The sequence below is a fragment of the Vulpes vulpes genome, chromosome 2 (genome assembly GCF_048418805.1).
Source record: "Vulpes vulpes isolate BD-2025 chromosome 2, VulVul3, whole genome shotgun sequence".
NCBI lineage: Eukaryota > Metazoa > Chordata > Mammalia > Carnivora > Canidae > Vulpes > Vulpes vulpes.
In genome coordinates this window covers 56,655,009-56,672,916 of record NC_132781.1, presented here as the reverse complement: position 1 = coordinate 56,672,916, position 17,908 = coordinate 56,655,009, and the positions used below count along the sequence as shown (strand labels likewise).

At 51.3% G+C, this 17,908-nt stretch overlaps 1 protein-coding gene across 10 annotated transcripts in view; it reads left to right on the top strand.

Annotated features, from left to right (window-relative positions):
- The window catches only part of MVB12B (multivesicular body subunit 12B), a 187,366-nt gene that overhangs the window by 151,398 nt on the left and 18,060 nt on the right, over positions 1-17,908 (top strand). For 9 of the 10 annotated variants that reach the window (XM_072748598.1, XM_072748596.1, XM_072748602.1 and 6 more), the window contains 2 exons: positions 10,947-11,002; positions 13,477-13,536. The exons of the other annotated variant lie outside the window; for it this stretch is intronic. In XM_072748598.1, the coding sequence (XP_072604699.1) occupies positions 10,947-11,002; positions 13,477-13,536 (116 nt within the window). The remainder of the gene's footprint in view (positions 1-10,946; positions 11,003-13,476; positions 13,537-17,908) is intronic. 10 annotated transcript variants of the gene reach the window in all.

Sequence of the window (17,908 nt, the reverse complement as noted above, 5' to 3'; positions counted from 1 at the left end):
GGACCTTTTCATTCCTTGGAGGAAGGCATCGCCACCTCATCCTCCACACAGTGGGAAGGCAGTGGACCTGGAATATCTCCCTCTCTACACCAGCTCTGTCACTTGCCAGCATTGTGGCCCCAACAGGTCCCTTCCCTTCTGCACTTCATAGTGGCTGTGGCAACACCTCACAGGGCCATTCGGAGGTTTACACACCCTGGCATGCCCCTCTTCCCCCAGACACACCCCGCTGCGGCCCTCTCCAGGAGGTGGTGGGTCAGGACTGGCTTCAGACATACAGAAGCCTGGGACCCGTTCTCTCCCTGCTCCTTGACGCCAAGACAGGGAGGCATCTGACCAGAACCTACTATTACCCTTTGTGATTGTTGCTTCTCAGAAGGTTTTATGAGTAGAACCCATAGGAGGGCTAAAGAAGTCAGCTAGAAACCAGCTGTTACCTACGATGGGTTTGGAAATTGCATCTCTGGGGCTTCACAAAGGTGTCAGATCACCAGTACATTTTTAAGATTTTATTTATTTATTCATGCGAGACACAGAGGCAGAAACACAGGCAGATAGAGAAGCAGGTTTCCCGAGGGAAGCCCGATGTGGGACTCGATCCCAGAACCTGGGATCACACCCTGAGCCGAAGGCAGACGCTCAACCACTGAGCCACCTGTGTGCCCCACCAGCACATACTTAATACGAGGGTTCTGAGACAGAAAAATGTCCAGCTAGGAGGGATTTTAGACCTCACCTAGCCCAGGGCTACTCTAACCTAATCACACCTGAGAATCCTCTGGGAGCCTTGAAAAGCTACTGATGCCTGGGGCCATGGCTCAGACCAAGGAAATCAGAACCTCCTGGGGGAGGAACAGCAGGCAGCAGCAGGCAGTTTTTGAAAGTCATAGATCAGGGGGTTCCTGGGTGGCTCAGTCGGTTAAGCATCTGACTCTTGACTTGGGCTCTGGTCATAATCTGTGGTCCTGGGATCAACCCCCGTGTTGTGTTGGGCTCCTCACTCAGCAGGCAGTCTGCTGGAGATTCTCTGCCTTCCGCTCTGCCCTAACCCCTGCTTAAGCTCTCTCTCTCTTTCTTCTAAAATAAATAAATCTTTAAGAAAAGAAAGTCACCAATCAGCACCAGCTGAGTCTAGCCCAGCCCCTCACCCTCACATGAAGACACAGAGCTGCAAGTGCTGACAGGCCCATGAGCCTCAAGGCCAGCTCTCTTCCTCGTCACGGTCACTGTGTCAGCTGTTAACTGTGTCCTACACACATCCTATCTGGAAGTTTGTGCTGTTGGCATGACCCAGCTGGGGTCACCTGCTTACTGTGCTGCTTGCCAGGTTTCCTTACCATAAAGTTACTATTTCCTTTTTTGTAATTAATAAGGTCTTTAGTGGGAAACACTTCGGGACTATGGAAATAGTTCATTCCTCATCAAATTACCCATTGATTTTTATAAGTCCATCATTCCTTCAATATGTATTGGCATTTTATTTTAAGGAAGAGCTTCCCCTTATCCCAGGTGTATGCATGTTGGTGTGGACTGGGAGGGGAGGGGAGGCTGATTCTAATTCATTATTGTCATTATTTATTTGGACACTCAATTTGTTCCATATTAGCTAGTGGGTGCCCCTTCGAGTTGGCTCCTGGGTACTTCTGCTGAGTTCCCAGTATTCTTTGAGGATTCTTTGAGGATGTCTTACTTTATGGTGCAACAACATGTCCCAGGCTTGTTCCTTCCCTGCCTGTCCCCCCATCAGCCATTTCTGTAAAAAGCCCTTGTTTCTTTCAGAGGAGAATACTAGAACCCACAAATTTGGACACTAGGTGTGCTCATGGCTTCTGGGCCATCAGCAGATAGATAGAAATCTATGACCATTTGTATATGTGGGTGTACACATGCATATAAGTGTGTGTGTGTGTGAACACATACATACCTGTGTGTTCATGTATCTATATCTGCTTGTTAAAACCAAGCTTATACCAACACCTCCAGTATTGATCCAGCATCACAGAGCATGCTTGAATCTTCTTCCCGTCGTTTGGCTGACTTCTCTTCCTCAGCACGAGCATCAGATGTTAACATTCCTCATCACCCTGTCCTGGGCCTGCTCTCTTCTCATCACGTGTTCTTCCCAGAGCTGCTCACCTTCTCTCATGCCTCCATCACTAGCAGGCTGGAAGCCCCAAATCCTCCCAGGCCACCTCACTTCTGTATTTCCATTCAGGTGGTCCTTACCAACTAATTGTGCATTTTGCTCAAAATGTCCCAACCATGTTAACTAGTATCTGTCTCCTCTGGGATGTCTCACAAGCCCCTCAAACCCAACATAGCCAAGGGACCCCACCGGCTTACCCCACACTTCTCCCCCAGCCTCCGTTCTCTCGATGGTTAAGCCAGAATCTCATACTCACCCTTGCCTCTTCCCTCTGCTCCTCCCCCTTCCACTACCGCAACCACTTGCCACGTACATCTAAATACCCCTCAATCTGTCCCCTCTTCTCCATTCTTACTGTCACAGTCCTCAACACCACCACCAGCATCCCTCACCTGATTGACTACCAGAACCTCCTCGCTGGTGGTCCTGCCTCCAGCCTCACTCCCTCTAATCCATGCTTCTCTCCACAGCCAGGGAGCCATTCCTAAAATATAAACATGAACATGTCTCTCTCCAGCTCAAAAACCATGGCTCACAGGCTACTTAAAATGGCAGACAGGGCTCCTTATCAGCTGGCCATTGGTTGTCTCTCTACTCTTACTTCTGTTCAGCTGTTAAAAATATTGAGATACATCTATAGCTACCAACAGGGAACTCTCTGATAGTTACTGGAAAAAAAAAAAAAGCAAATTGCAGAACAGTTATGCTGTGATACTATTTTTGTGAAAAGGACAGACACATACAAAGCAAAATTCTATATTTCTTCCGTATATGCAAACACATCTGTACATGCATAGCAACAGGCTGGGGACTGTCCCCAGGAACTGTGCATAGACCACATCCAGGGCTAGCCCTGAGCAAAGTCTGGGATCAGGACTCTGGATTCACTTTAACTTAGCTGTACTGTTGGAACTGTTTGTTTAGGAAGTGTATTCCTTTGTTGAGGGGGGTAAAAAATACAACTTAAAAATATACTGATCTTCCTCCTTTCACTATGGGTGTATGTCCCAACAAACCCATCATAGGTTGAAAATGCGTCTACTGCACCTACCCTACCAAGCATCATAGCCTAGCCTAGCCTAGCCTAGCCTAGCCTACCTTAGACGTACCCAGAACCAGTCACAGTTGAACAAAATCACCTAACAAAAGCTGTTTTATGCTAACATATTGAATGTCTCTTGTAATCTACTGAATACTGTACTGAAAATGAAAAACCCCGTATGTCCCCCGGATCGCTATCCGGGGACAGAATGGCTGTCACTGGATGTGCTGTCGACCCTCGTGGTCACTTGGCTGCCTAGGAGCTGCCACTGCCCTGTGCCAAGAGAAAGGATCATACAGTGGCTCATCGGTAGCTCAGGGAAAGATCAAAATTCAAAATTTGAAGTACGGCTTCTACTGAGTGTGTATCACTTTTGCACCATCCTAAAGTTGAAAACTCGTCCGTCAGACCCTGCCTGCATGTTAGTCTTGAGGAGACCATGAAGGGCCTCTAAGAGGAGGCAGACCCTCGTGCCCATGCAGCCAGGCCCCGCCAGCAGGTGATGGTACCTGATGTTCCACCAGCCACACAGACCCTTGAGCAGCTAGAGGCCAGGCCTGTCCTGTCCTATATCAAGACTTTTCCTCCATCCAGGACTGGCTGTGGATTAAACTGCTTGTTTAGGCCACAGCTGTGTTCCAGAGGCATGTGGTTGCTCCTAATAGCAGCAAACCTTCATTGGCTCTCCACCTGCTGTTTATTCTAGTTAAAACTAGAAAGGGTCTACTTCCTTGGAAGGGCACGATTATGGTGAGAGTGAGCAGGGAGTGACCAGGGGCTTTATGTTCTTACCCCCCATTAAACATCACAGCAATCCAGGTAGGATTATTTCCTTCCTTCTACAGTTGAGGAAAGAGAGGCACAGAGGGATTAAACACTTGTCCCAAGTCAAGGGTGGATCCAGCCTGAATCACACCTCTGAGGAGCAGTGCCTGCTTGGTGTCTGCCAATTGCCTGTAACTACCACTTGCTGAGTGCCTGCCGCAGGTTCGGCTGTGCTCAGCCCTCACTCCTCTGCAGGCTCATCCCCTCGGCCCGCTCGTGCCACGGAGCGGCCATGGATATCCCTTGACAGGTGCAATTCCCAACCCAGGTGAGTGACTTGCCCGAAGCCCCAGGGCCAGCAAGTGGCTGAGCCAGGCCGGGGCTCATGTGTGTCTGACTCTGGTGCCCACTCCCTCCTCCCCACAGTACTGACAGCCTTGGGAGGTTACTGTGGCTGCTAAGTCTATTTTCTGGCCTTTGAATAACTGGCAGAACAAATTACTTTGGGGATCCAGAAGAAAGTTGTTGGCCTGGTGTGGACTCAATTGGAATGTCACCGAGCAGACAGTCTTGGAGATATCTACAAATATCTTCCAAGGAATATCCCCAAAGTGAAATCACTGAGAAAGCAAATCAGGCTTGGTGTTTTGGTTTGCAAATGAGTTTTGAGCAATGGCCTTGAGGTCTTGAGGCCTTGAGATCTTAAGATTGTTGGCATCTTTCCCGTCACAAATTGTAAAGGCCTTTTGAAGCCACGGGACAGGAGAGAAGAGAGGTTCAGGTTGCTGATTATTTACAAGCAGGTAGCCAGGGTTAAAGGCTTCCCTCCATTCCAGCTGCATTTAACTTTATTCTGAAAGTGACTACCTGCCAATAAAGCCACATCATTCACCACCATCTATCTCTGTGAGTACTTTCGAGGTGCCATGACTCCAGTTCACATAACACCACATGACAGCTATAAGCAGATGACAGTTGAGATGCTGGTAATGGAGACTTTTTGTTTTAGTATCACATGTTTTTGCCACATGATTTTAAGACTCTTTATCAAGCATGTGGAAACTAATACATGTGTTGATTGGAGTGCTTCCTCGTTGAGATGTCCGTGAGGGAAGGGGTTGGCAGCTTGGAGCAACTGTGGGTATCCGGAGGCAGTGGGGTGGCCCAGGGTCTGGAGCCCGTGGGGATTAGTCAGTGGTGGGTTTGAGCAGAGCCCGGAGAAGTCTGAAAAATAAGGCGGGGCTCTGAGGGGACCGCCTTGGCAAGTAAAATGATAGTTCCCACACGAAGGAAAGATGCAGGAACTATAACCCTATCCCATTGCCAGCAGAATTCCTACAGATTTGTGGCAGGGCTGTCTCTGCCAGCAGGAGTCCAATTTTATGTCCAAACAAATACAGCATGCAAATTGAACTACTTCCTCAAGAACAGCAAAGTCAGGTATTCGGGTCAGTTGGGGAAAAAAAAGAAATCCACCCCCCTCTTCTCTTTCTTTAAAATCAGGGGTGGTATTAATACAGTAGCAGATTAGAGCTTTATTTATTTAAACCTTGCAGATTCTGTAAGCATTCACAATCCTCTTGACTTGTAGTGCCTGATTGTAAAAAGAACAGTTGAATGAGCTCATTGTTTCCTGGGTTTTTTCTTTAATGTATTTTACAAACACTCTGGTGACAGGCCTGACACACTGATTTCTATGTACTCGCACTTCAGTTTGGGATTACAGCATTAATAACAGAGCTCCATGCATCATGCCATTTTTAAGCATGATCGTTATGATAAAGGGCATATACTTAATTACAGGCCTGCTTAATTACAGCTCTGTTGAAGCTCGTTTGTTTAGGAGAATGCTAATTGCACTACGGAGCCCACAGCACATCCTTGCTCTCATCTGCTGTACGCTGCTCTGTGCCGTGGATCAGCGTTTTGTTAAAACTGCCACCAAAAAGAAAATTTTTTTTTTAATTTATTTATTTATTTATTCTTGAGAGACAGAGGCAGAGACAGAGCCAGAGACACAGGCAGAGGGAGAAGCAGGCTCCATGCACCGGGAGCCTGACGTGGGATTCGATCCCGGGTCTCCAGGATCGCGCCCTGGGCCAAAGGCAGGTGCCAAACCGCTGCGCCACCCAGGGATCCCAAAAAGAAAATTTTTGAAAAAGAGGAAAAAGTGTCCTAGTACTAAAAGGAAGCGTGCCTGGACATGGCTTTAGGTCCGAAAGGACACCACCATTTGTGGGCCAGGGGCCTCCTCTCTCTTGTCAGCAATTGCTGTCACCCTCACACCAGCCTCCTGGGAGCTCCATCTTCTCTCCATTTCACAGAAGGGGTAGCTGAGGCTCAGGGTGGTGGGGCAGCCTGCCGGGCCACATGCCCATGCCCGCTGAGTGGGAGGTAAGGCCCAGGCTGTTGAGCTGCCAGGCCTCCCAGGCCCTCCCACCACACCTACTGCAGCGCCCCCTCCCCCACTATCTGGACTCCTGGCTCCATCAAGCTACTTGACTGCTCTAAGCCTCGGCTTCCTTGAGTATAACCTGCAAGTGATCACGTTGAGGCTTAAGTGACTTGACACATGTCCATTATCTAGCACGCAGCCAGCAAATGTGGGTTTTCTGTCCTGTCTCTTTTGTAGAACTGGGCCTCGGGAACAGCTCTGTTACCTCCCAGATTTGGGGGTGGCCTTTGTCATGTCACACTGGGAGCTGAAGGACTTGGAGAGCAGACTGATGCGTGCCCCAGGAATGCCACCTTTGGTGCCAGTGAGGAAAGGACAGGCACTGTCCCTGCTTCTGGGTTATGACCATGGACTAGTCTGGCGGTGTCCATCTGGGATCCCCCATGTGAACCCCAGGGGGAGGGTAGGTAGGGAGATGAAAGTCACTCTGTGATAGCAAGGACCCCTCACTCATGGCTCTTCCTCTGGCTCCCCCGCACACGTCCCTCTGAGTAGAATCAGCAATATACTGAAGGCTAGAGCGAGTGTCACAGTCTTGGAGCGCTAAAGAATAGTGAAGACAAAATACTGGCTTCAACCAGGGGAGAGAGAGAGGAAGGAAGTAAACGTGGCTCCCCCCATGAGAAGCCAGGATGGAGATGATTTATGAACACTCCTGCAGAACACGTGAAAAATGTGTGCCATTGATTTTAAGAATTATGTTTGGCAAATCTCTAGATATTTTAAAATATAGAATGGCTTCCCAGATAAAGAGAGTAGAAAAGGATGTTTTGAAATTAGAAGGGGATTCAGCAGTCCCACGGATCACTTTCCACCTAACACACCAGATCCCTCCCTAGCACCCCAACACATGGCCTCTGCTGGGACCCTGCTTGGCCAGCTCTTCTCATCCTCCCTTTCGTCTTCCCCAAAGAAAGGAACCGTGCATCTAGCCCTCACCCTGTGGCAGCTATGAGAATATGGGCAGACATGTGATTACGCTTACCTTCGAGTCTTATTTGGACCAGGGCCCCCAGCTTACTGCACTTCTCCATGTGCTGGTACGGTGCTGGGTTCTAGTGTGCCAGGCAGGGGGTGATGGTGAACAAAAATGGACAGGATGACCCCTTCCTGGAGCATCAGGCCTGATGGCTTCCTCCCATCTCCTGGGGACTTTAGATCCTCCACCATCCTGGGACTCCCCGTAGGCCACATGGGAGGACCCTCGAGAACTGGTCCCTGCACTGAACTGATACTCAAGCCCAGAGCAGACCAAGATGGCAGCTCCCTCATCTCACACCGGGATTGTAGCACAGTCACGTACCGTGGCACTCCTCCCACTTCACGTAGGTCCGAATGGACACCACCATTTGTGGGCCAGGGGCCTCCCCTCTTTTGTGACAGCAGTCGCTGTCACCCTCACACAGCCTCCTGTGTCTCTTTTCTGAGAGAACATGAAAAGGATCAGACTGTGTTCATCTTTCCATCATGAACCCTAAGAGAAAGCAGAAATTTATCCCAAAGTTCCCATCTCCCTCCCTTTACCAGGCAGCATCCTTTGAGGGTCAGACTGGATCTGAGTGGTCTTGCCCCCATTGCCTCTGCTGCTGAGCCCCATCAGCTGAGCCAGGCCAGCATAGCCCCAAAGGCCACCCTGAGGCCACTGCTGCCTCTCCTCACAGTCTTGAGGGTACTTTCTTCCCTCCCAAAGGGCTGCCTTTGGTGTGGGCCGGTGAGGATGTCGCTTCTGGTCTTCTATCTTCAGCCTCCTCAAGAAGTTGCTCTGTGAAGAAATTGCCTTTGACCCTACCCAAGGGCCAGAAGGCATGCCTTTGCCAAATACCTTGCTTGTTCATATGGGGGTTGGCCCTTGGCCCCCAACACACCTCCACCATTCTCCAGGTCTGGGAGTGAGGACTTCACCTGAGGAATGAGGTAGTGGAGGAAGGAACTGGAGGTGAGAGCAGCCAGATGTCAGCATCCAGGGTAGGAGGGGAAAGGGCATTCGGTGAAGCGGTTGCAAGCCCTTACATGCCAGGGAGGACCCCCATCTTGGGAATCCCTCTGTGTGGGGTTCTGGTGTGGCTGCCGGCCTTGGACTGAACAGGAGCCACCTCTGCCTCACTCCTGCTCTCACTGCTCCCCACGCCTCTCATTCCCAGGGGGTGGTTAGGCTGTGGAAGGTCACCCTACTTCCCCTTCAGGATACAAGTTCTCCGAACATCCACTGACATTCAGATGGAAGCACTGTCAGCAGCAAGGGGGAGTTCTTGACCTATCGTCTTTAAGGCAGAAAGCCTAGTGAATGAGTGATCAGGGGTGCTCAGGTTGGGGATGCATGCTGAAGATGCACTAGCTGAAAGCTACTCACCAAGCATTTGGTCAGGTGCTTCCTGAGTACAATACAGGGGTGTGCAAAGGGAGCTCTGCTGGGGGCCCTGCCATCTGTCTAGCAGGCAGAGAGACGTGGGAAAGGTGTGTGTGTGTGCAGATGTGTGTACGGAGAACAAAGAGTGACATGGCCCTGGCAGGTGACGGCGGTGGACTTGGGGGATTTAAAGGAGAGGCAAAGTAGGCATGGCTTCCAGCTCTTGACTCAGGATGGCCAGGAGCAGGGTGGCGCCTGACCAGTGAGTGAGAAGGCCCGGGGAAGAGCGGGTTTGGGGAGACGGTTATGGCAGTTCTGACTGGACTGTTCCAGTACACACCCACCTCCTGGCCTGTAGTTCTGATCAGAAGGAGCTCGTAGAAGGGACACCTGGAGGCTTCAGGAGGACGTGATAATGCTCATCGAAACCTCATAAGGTCCTGGTCTGGAAGAGGCAGATTTGTTCTCAGAAATTCCATTTTATACCCAATAGAAGGGCCAAGGGATTTGGAGTTCTGGCTTACTACCTGTGTGCCCTCAGCAGGCCCTGATCTGTGAAATGATGGCAGGTGCTGAGTGGTACATGCCCACATGTCTCCATGGCACAGGAAGGGTCATGGGATCAGGGGTCAGACCTCAGAGTGCCGTGGCTATAGGCCTTGGCTCACACCCTGAGTTGGGCAGATGGTGGCAATTGCTGAGAAGGGAGCATGGCCTCTTCTTGGATCTCGGGTAGGACCCCATCCTGTCCCTATCTAGAAAGCTTGTGGTCTTTAAAGGGTCGTCTGTTCACGGATGGGTTTTCCCAGCCATCCATGAGGACACAGGAACACATGCCCCAGTGTCACTCATATGTCTGAACGTGTGACATACTGTAAAAGATCACCATGTCCTCCCCTACTCTGTCCTTTCTGGAAAGGTGTCACACTTCCTGGCCCTGGGGGCCCGAAGATGGGAGAAGGCCCCTGGCCAAGGGTGTCTCTGTCCAAGCCCAGGGCCAGGCCTTGGGCAGCAGCCTTCCAAAGAAAGGAGACTTCCAGGGCAGCAGCTGGGGCCGGCTGTGCTATTTCCTTTACTTCAGACTTACCAGAGGCGGCTTCATTTTCCCTTGCCTGAAATACATTATGAACAGTTCTTAAAATGAGCCATTTGGCTCATCTTGCTGATCAGAGTGGATTTGTCCCAAACATCTTCTCTTTGTCTTATTTTTCTCCTGCTTTTCTTTCTGTTTCTGCGATGCTTCTTTCTTAGGACTGAAAGAAACTGTCTGCCATTTGTATACCAGAAAAGCTCCCATCTTAGATGTTGGGGGAAGCAGAGAACATCCCCTTCCAGGGAACCGTATCACCAGGCCTACCCCCGGTCCTCCTAAGGCAGGACCCAGGATGGGCCAGAAGACTACCTCCCTCAGGGCTGTGGGAATGGAACTGCACCCTCTGCCCTGGTGTTTTCGTTCTCCAAGGACCCATTCCCATCTTCTTCCAGTGTCCTGTTAAAATGAGCAGACTGGCGCCTTGAGTTAGCTGCAAAACCTAGGACTAGGAGACGGAGAGTGAACCGTGGTGGCTGTGCTGCTGCCCCACCCACTTCTGGCTCACGCACACCCCTTCTTACCAGCCCTGTCATCCTCCTCTTTTTGTTCCATCCCAGGACCCGGGGATCATGACCTGAGCCACCCAGGTGCCCCCCTACCATCCTCCTTTTAAACGTTACTTAAACTCACCAACACCCAGCCAGGATTCAAACCTAGTTTTTCTGACTCCAAAGTCACTCTCTTTTCCAACCTAGACCTTTCCTGTGGGGCCAGCAGCCTGGGATACAGTGTCATTCCCAGCCAAGAGAATATCTCTGACCGTGCTCCCTGCCCACCTCCCAGAGCACAGCTCTGTCCCATCCCACCTCCCCACCTGCATGCACGTCTGTCCTGCTGCCAGCTCCGATAGCTCCCACCCCTTACAGGTCAGAGGCCAGACTCCAGGGGGAGGCTCTAGACGCTTCTCTGACCCCATGGCTCTGTGTGCACTTCTGTGTGGTGCTCAGAGGACATGCTAGGCATTGGCCTCCACCAGCAGGTGCATGTCCTGGGTGCAAGGGTGGTGCCTCTGCTCATGTCAACTTGTTACTGTCACCGTCCCCAGTCACTGAACATCACTGGTGTCTCAATGCCGTTTTCTCTCCTGTTCTTTTACAGCAATGGATGGTGTACCTTTTATGATTTCAGAGAAGTTTTCTTGCGTTCCAGAAAGTGTAAGTGTTATGCATGATGGCCCTCTCTTTCTGCCACCGCCAGCCTGCGCTCCCTCTGCTCAGCACACAGGGCTCTTCTGGCGGCCCTCACACCCCTGCCCTCGTGTTGTCCCTGTGACAGGGCTTCTTCTCTGGTCCCTTCCAGCTAACGCTGCACACAGTAGGTGCTCAAGGAGCAACAGAAGAGCAGGGATAGGGACGGGGAGGGAGAGAGACACACTAGCAGACTCAGATTTGGCCATCCCAGAGCTGTTTTGTTTCCAATGTGACAGTAAATTGGGCTGAACTTCACTGGTTGTGAATGTTCTTGGCTTCCAAGTTCAACTTATGAATTTTGTTGTTTTTAACCATGACAACATCTCGCAGAAAGAAGGCTGCTTCATTTTTTTTTTCATTGTATTTGCTGGATTCTGTGATAACCACACTCTCTGCTCTGGAGGAAGGCCTCCAAAAGGCAGGGCTGGCCTGCTAGTGAGCATGCCCACAGCGGTGGTTGCCCAGTCGCCTCAGGCCCACAGGGACCCCAGGACACGCACCAGCCAGCCAGGGCCCCTGAGCTACCTGTGATGACACAGGGACTTGATAAGCTGGCTGGGCCTAAAGGCTAGAACCAGACCATGAGGGGTGCCCACCATCACAGCCTTGGGGGCTGTGGGCTGGTGCTGCAGACCCCACCTAGCACTCCAGGGACCCTCTCTCAGATGGCACCTGCCCCCACCTCCCCAGCGATTGAGGCCTGGTCCATGCTGGCTCGAAAGACTTGTTTCTGAGTGTTTTTTGTCCTTTTTGCAGAAGTTTGTTTTGAGTAGCTAATACCCCGTGAGGGCCCCAGTTTGGGCACCAGCTAAAGAATCTTTTAGTGTATTTCTTGGATCCGGCTTAAAACCACCCGGCTTGCGATTTGACCTGCTCTGTAGTTTCCATTTCCATGAAATATAATAGGCCTCCTCTGAACCCTTCTGGTAAGCAGCTTAATCTTGAAAAATGCTCGTGACGTGACACGCGGAGCATGAGTAACTTCAGCGGATGCCACTTGGCCATGTTGCCATGGTGACGCTGGCGCCTTTCCCGCCCTTCTCCCTCCGCTCCCCACCCCCCCAAGAGGCTGTTCTGTCCTGCGCACCAGCTCCAATCGGGAAAGTTTAGTGGGGCAGTTAGAGCCTAATGATGCAACAGCTGGACCTCTGCTGGATCACGGGCAAGCAGCCCCATTCTCGCCACTCGGGCTGGCAGCAGGAGAGCCAAACTGTTTTGTGGCTACTGGCAGAGCAGCCCTGAGAGCTGAGTGCCTAATTTGGTGGCCCTGTCCCAAGATCGCCCTCGCAAATGTGCTGCTTGCTGCCCACCAGTGCCGACTCAGCAAGTGCTGGAGGCGGGCAGCTCAGGCCAAGTCTGGTGCTGGGTACCTCCACACGCTTCTACCGTTCGACCTTCCCGGCAGCCAGGCCAGGAGAGAGAGCCCAGCCACACTGCTCTGAGCAAGAGAGGAAATGATGAGGTGATTTAACTCACAGCTGCCCTCTTTTGAATCCAGGCCCATGGACTGGGGAGCTGGCCTTTCTACCATACCTTGCAGGAAACCCCTGCTTGGCTCAGCTCTGGCTGTAGCTCTGCCCCGACCTCTGGGCTGCGGTTCAGAACCACGAGCACCTGCAGGTTTTCCAGGACCCAGTTTCACCTGTTTATCCACAGCTGCCAGTTGCTGGCCTCTCTCAGGAATATAGAATGCTGAGGTGCCCAGAGAGGGCTCAGAGCAAGGGCCGGAAGAACAGGGTGCCCACTGCCCTCTTAACGTCTCACTGTGCATCCAGCCCAGGCCTCTCTTGGCCTCCAGCTGACTTATTACCATGGGTATTTCATTTCTCCTGCTGTCTGTGGAAAAGCCAGCATTTGCAGAGTAGGCTCCCATCGTCATGAAATCATAGAAACACCCATTAAAATGCAGTGATACCATTTTTCACCACCATTGAGTTCTCAAATGATAATTGATGGGCAGTTTTTTCATTCACCTTGCATTTTCGAAGACCTAGAATTCCCTCCTAGAATTCCTTAGACCCATTCTACCATACAGATGCAGCAGTCAGGATGGCTTGTGGCAAAGTCTTGTGCTCTTCTGTCCCTGCAGCTGCAGAAAGAGCAAGGCAGGGAGAAAGGAAAGACAGAAGTTATCAGTAGTGACTGTCACTGTCTCTCAGGAGGGCTGTGACCCTCCTGGGTGCTGCCACTGACAGATGACTCAGCAGGCGTCCCCAACAGAAGGGACCAGCCCTGCTATCAGCCAGGTTCTCTGGAATGTATGCTCATGTTGCTTGTAATCACTACAGACTTGCACTGGTGGGTTTCCGTTGAAAGAGGGCAGAGAAAATGCTAGATCACATAGGGTGGTTTGAGGTGTCACAATTGTTTTGCATAAAAGCAAATGTGAAATAGCATTTTCCAGCCCTTTAAAAGAATGACTTGATCCGTATTTGCAGATGCAGCCCTTTGATCTCTTGGGAATCACCATCAAATCTCTGGCAGAAATTGAAAAAGAGGTAAGCAAGCTGCCCAGAGTTGGGGCAGGTGGGGCCTGGGCCTGCTTGCTCACCATGGGGTCTCCGGTCCCCCCTGTACGGCTCTGTCCCAGGAATGGGGAGGACCTAGCTGTGGGGTGCCCCTCTGAGGAAAACACTTCCATGTCACTCAAATTTATGCCTGAGAAAAAGAAACTCACTTTTAATGTGTCTATTGCTTCAAGATAGTTATGACCAACACCTCCTGTGTTATCTGAAAACCAAGTTTTAACATGCCCCTGTTTTTAAAAGGTGGTAATTGGGGGCTGGGCATGAAATCTCCTTTCCCTCCCTTCTCTGCTTTATTATTTGCCACCAGTAGGGGTTTGGGGACACGTCCGAGGAACCTCTTCACAATTTAGAGCCAGGATCAGGATTCGTTCCGTTGTACCCGATAAGCCAGACCCCATTTGGCAGCCTGGTTCAACATAGTTGGGATGTTTTCCTAATAAAACAGAAAGAAACCCAAGACTGGAGTACATGTGACAACTCTGAGGAACAAGAGCTGAGAGATTGGGACAAAACTGGAGGTCAGACCCATCCATGTCTTGCGTGTTTCATAAGACAGCATTAGCATCTGTGTGCTGTCTTTCATGTATAGACGGCTGTTAAGCAGTCACATGCTTGCAACTGGCTCTCCTCTGAGAGGAACATTTGTCTCAAAGATGGAAATGGTAGAACCATTTCAATATTCTCAGTTCCTCTGGGTTTTCTCCTTTATACCCAGCCAGCAAAAGCAGGTTGCATTATTGAAAGATGGCTGAAATCAAGGAAAATTGAATCAATGTAGTACAACAAATTTCTAAACCTGTCATAGCAAAAAACAAGACAAAAAAGTCCCCCTTTGTCTTTGATTTCAGTAAATCATAAAAACCAACCTGATTGTCATCTGTAGGTTTCAGGGGTGGGGGATGTGGGGGAAAGAGTGGCCAGCTCCTACATTAGAGATCTTTGTGCCCATGGAGCTCTGTGTCAGCCCTTCTCCAAAGCAAGGTAGCCATAGATGGTTCTACAGACAGCCTTCACGTGGGGTCCTAAGTGGGGTGGCGTATGTGTAGAAGGCCTTTGAGAGTGGCGTATTGCGGCTGCAGGGGTAAAGCCAGGGGCACAGCCTATGGCCCCTTTAGGATGGACAAGGTCATATGGACTGATGTCCAACTCAGCTCCATGCTGACTAGGGGCAAATCGTCCTCTCTCTGTTTAAAGCTAGGATAATAGGAGAATGTATCTCCTAGGTTTTCAGGAACAGTATGTGAATATATGTAACCACAGGTGCCCAGCATCGCGGGTTGAAGATTGTGGGGTAGCGTGTGCTGGACCAAGCAGACAGCTGTCTGGATGTTGTGCTTTCTCTTATCTGCCATCTGTCCATGTTTTATTTTAGCACCTGCTATGTGCTCACCTTCAGCTGGGGGATCTCCCTACATTTCCACAGGTTCCCACTGGCCGAGTGGGTACCATTCCTCCCCATCTCATGGGGCAGAAATTGAGACTCTAGAGGTGAAAGGTCTTGCCCAAGACAAGATTGAGACCCATGGTCACACTCCAAACCCTGCCCCTTATGCCTGGAAGCCCGTGGTTCCGTATCCCTCCAAGGGGCTGATGGAGACAACCGTGCTGGGAAGGCTGGTCCACCTGACACAGGCTGGGCCTTTGAGTTCCTGGGATGGGGCAAAGTAGGTGAGGCCTGTGTCGGGCTCAGCGCTGGCTGCAGAAGCCACTAGAAACTGACATTCTCATGCTGAGATCTGAAATGCCATTCAAACGTGCAATTCTTTAGAATGTGTTGTCTTGATGTCCGGCATTCTGAGAGAGCCTGGCAGGGTACAGATGGATTCTGGACTTGGCCACCCATGCTTGGGTCTCAGCAGAACCACTTAACTGCTCTGAACCTCTGTTTTCCCTTCTGTAAATCAGGGGAGTAATGAAAATACTGCCCGCACAGCACTTAGGAAGTTTGACTGAGATGGTCGTGTAGAGGGCCCGGGACAGGGTCTGCCGTGCTGCTGCTCAGGGACTGCCAGCCAGGGCCACCGCCTCGGTCGTGATCACCATTATTACTGTCCTGCAGGAAGGGGGGCAAGTGAGTGTACATCTGACCTAGGTCAGCCTGGCTGGCCACTCAGCCACTGGAGGCCAAGCAGTGACATCCCTGATGACCATGCCTCACTTTACTTCTTGTTTCAATGATGGCTAAAAACACAGGTCTTGTTCTCTGTTGAAGGAAATTAAAGTGGAGTTAAAAAGGGAACAGAGAAGGTTAGAAACGTTAACTAGGCTGTAAAACCATCACAGATACCACCACAGTCAAGGATGCCGCGGTTCCTCATTTAATCTGAGGATTTAGAAGTTACTGGCCCCGGCCATCGGCGTGCATTTCATGGTGATTAGTATGTTGATATCACGCTCTGGTGAACGGACTGCGGCTTCGGCAACAATGGCAGAGAATTTTCTCCATAAATAAACATGAAGTTCCTCCTTTTCGCTGCTGATCTCTACATTGCTCATGAGCCGGAGGCCAAGGAGAAGCCGGACCCACCATCCCCCAGGCCCCGGCTCTCAGCTCCAAGGGTTGGGCCTGAGTAGCTGGATGTCCCTTGGGTCAGGATGATTTTGCTCCTTTCCATCTCCAGCAAGTCTGGTTGCCCTGGGGGGCGGGGGGGTGAAGGGGATCTAGGCGAAGGACTTTCCTTTGCTCTCTATGTATTATTTTGTCATATTTTACACTATTAAACCAAACCCCTTCCCCACAAAAAGGCCTCTGGGTTCAGGGGCAGACATATGACCAGAACCACATCTCTCTGCCCATCCTGAACACCTCCTGGGTCTCTGAGATTCCTGAGCAGCAGGGAGAGGCCAGCGTCCACGGAGGCTGCGTTGTGCTAGGCAGGTGCTTCCCTCCCCCCACACACCCTGCATGCACCCTGTGTGGAGAAGTGATACTGCCCTGGTTTACGGCAGAGACCTGGGCTCAGGTGGTCCCATCCATGAAGGAAGTTGAAGTGCATGCTGCTGATGCCAGCACGTTCCTCTGTCTGCCCAGAACTGGGTAGTTTTGCTTTCCTGCCAACTTTACTGACCATGCTCTGCCTGGGGGATGATTCTGAATTTAAGCCTGTGCCCCATCACCCAGTGTACTCCATGAACGAACCCCATGCCCCTGCCATACTTGAGTTTGGTGGTTAGGGATCAAAGGGAACATGCCAGTTTAAGAAGGGGCCACCCCACAGCAGGGCCCCACAGTGCACCTCAGCCTGCCACACCCAAGAATTGCCCAAGTAAAGATGGGGAGAAACAAAGTATCACCCTAGGTGTGGGTGGGCAGTACACCTCCAGGCCCCCCAAAACCAGGCAAGCTTCAGAAAAAGCATGACCCTGGGCCCTGCCAGTAGGAAGACGGGACGAGGCCGCTGGCAGTGTGGACCAGAGCCACCTGCCACATTGATGGGCACATATCGGGTGCTCACAAGGATGTTTATGGACCATGTGGACGATGGAGGCAGCAGGGTAGGTAGAGGATACACCTTGAGTCTGGGTGCCTGAAGTATCACACCAAATCTGCCGCATAAGTTCAACTCCAGGCAGGTGCCCTGGCCTCCTGCTCCACAGGCCTGATGGCCCCAACCCCTCGTGGAGCACTCGTCCTGGCAGCTGCTGCTCCTGCCTTCATGGCAACCCCCGCAGAAGCTATGGCATGTGGCACTTGGTTAAGTTTCTTGAAAGACCCCCAAGGAAGGTCCTGTTTTAAGGTTGTGATTAACATCTCTCTGCCTGCCATTGAGCAGATTGCAGAGGGAATAGATTCTTGACAAACGTGAAACCTCTCGCAACTAAGAAATACTCTCGGGTGTGGGTGTTGAAAATAAGCAAAGCTGTGGCTAATAAAGAAATTCCCCCCCTTGAATGCTGTCACTCTCGTGGCGATGGCAGCCGCCTTCTGGCCCGACCTGCCCTCCCGCAGCCCTTGTCCGTGCCACCCGCGTCCGTCCGTGCTCGGAGCAGGGCCTCTGCCGCAAAAATGTGCCCGAGGTGTGAGAAAGTGAGTTTCCTCACCTCCCCTGGGCCTCGGGAGTGATGGGGAGGCTCTCTGGCCCCTGCCCTTCCCCCATAGCGTGGTGGTGACCCCAGGGACCGTGTCCCGGTGAAACCCTCATTGTCCAACCCGCTGCCCAAACAAAAGGTTCTCTCTATCCAAGAGTCAGGAAAAGTGTGATTTTGCAGCCGACCCCTGTGATGAAGCGTCTTCTCTCGGAGTGAGAAGATGGGCATATAAATATTCTCCGTCTCTGCTGCTCTTTATTTCCCTTGTAAGCAGTTGCCCCGTTTCTCCATCTGATGAATCCCCCGTCACAGC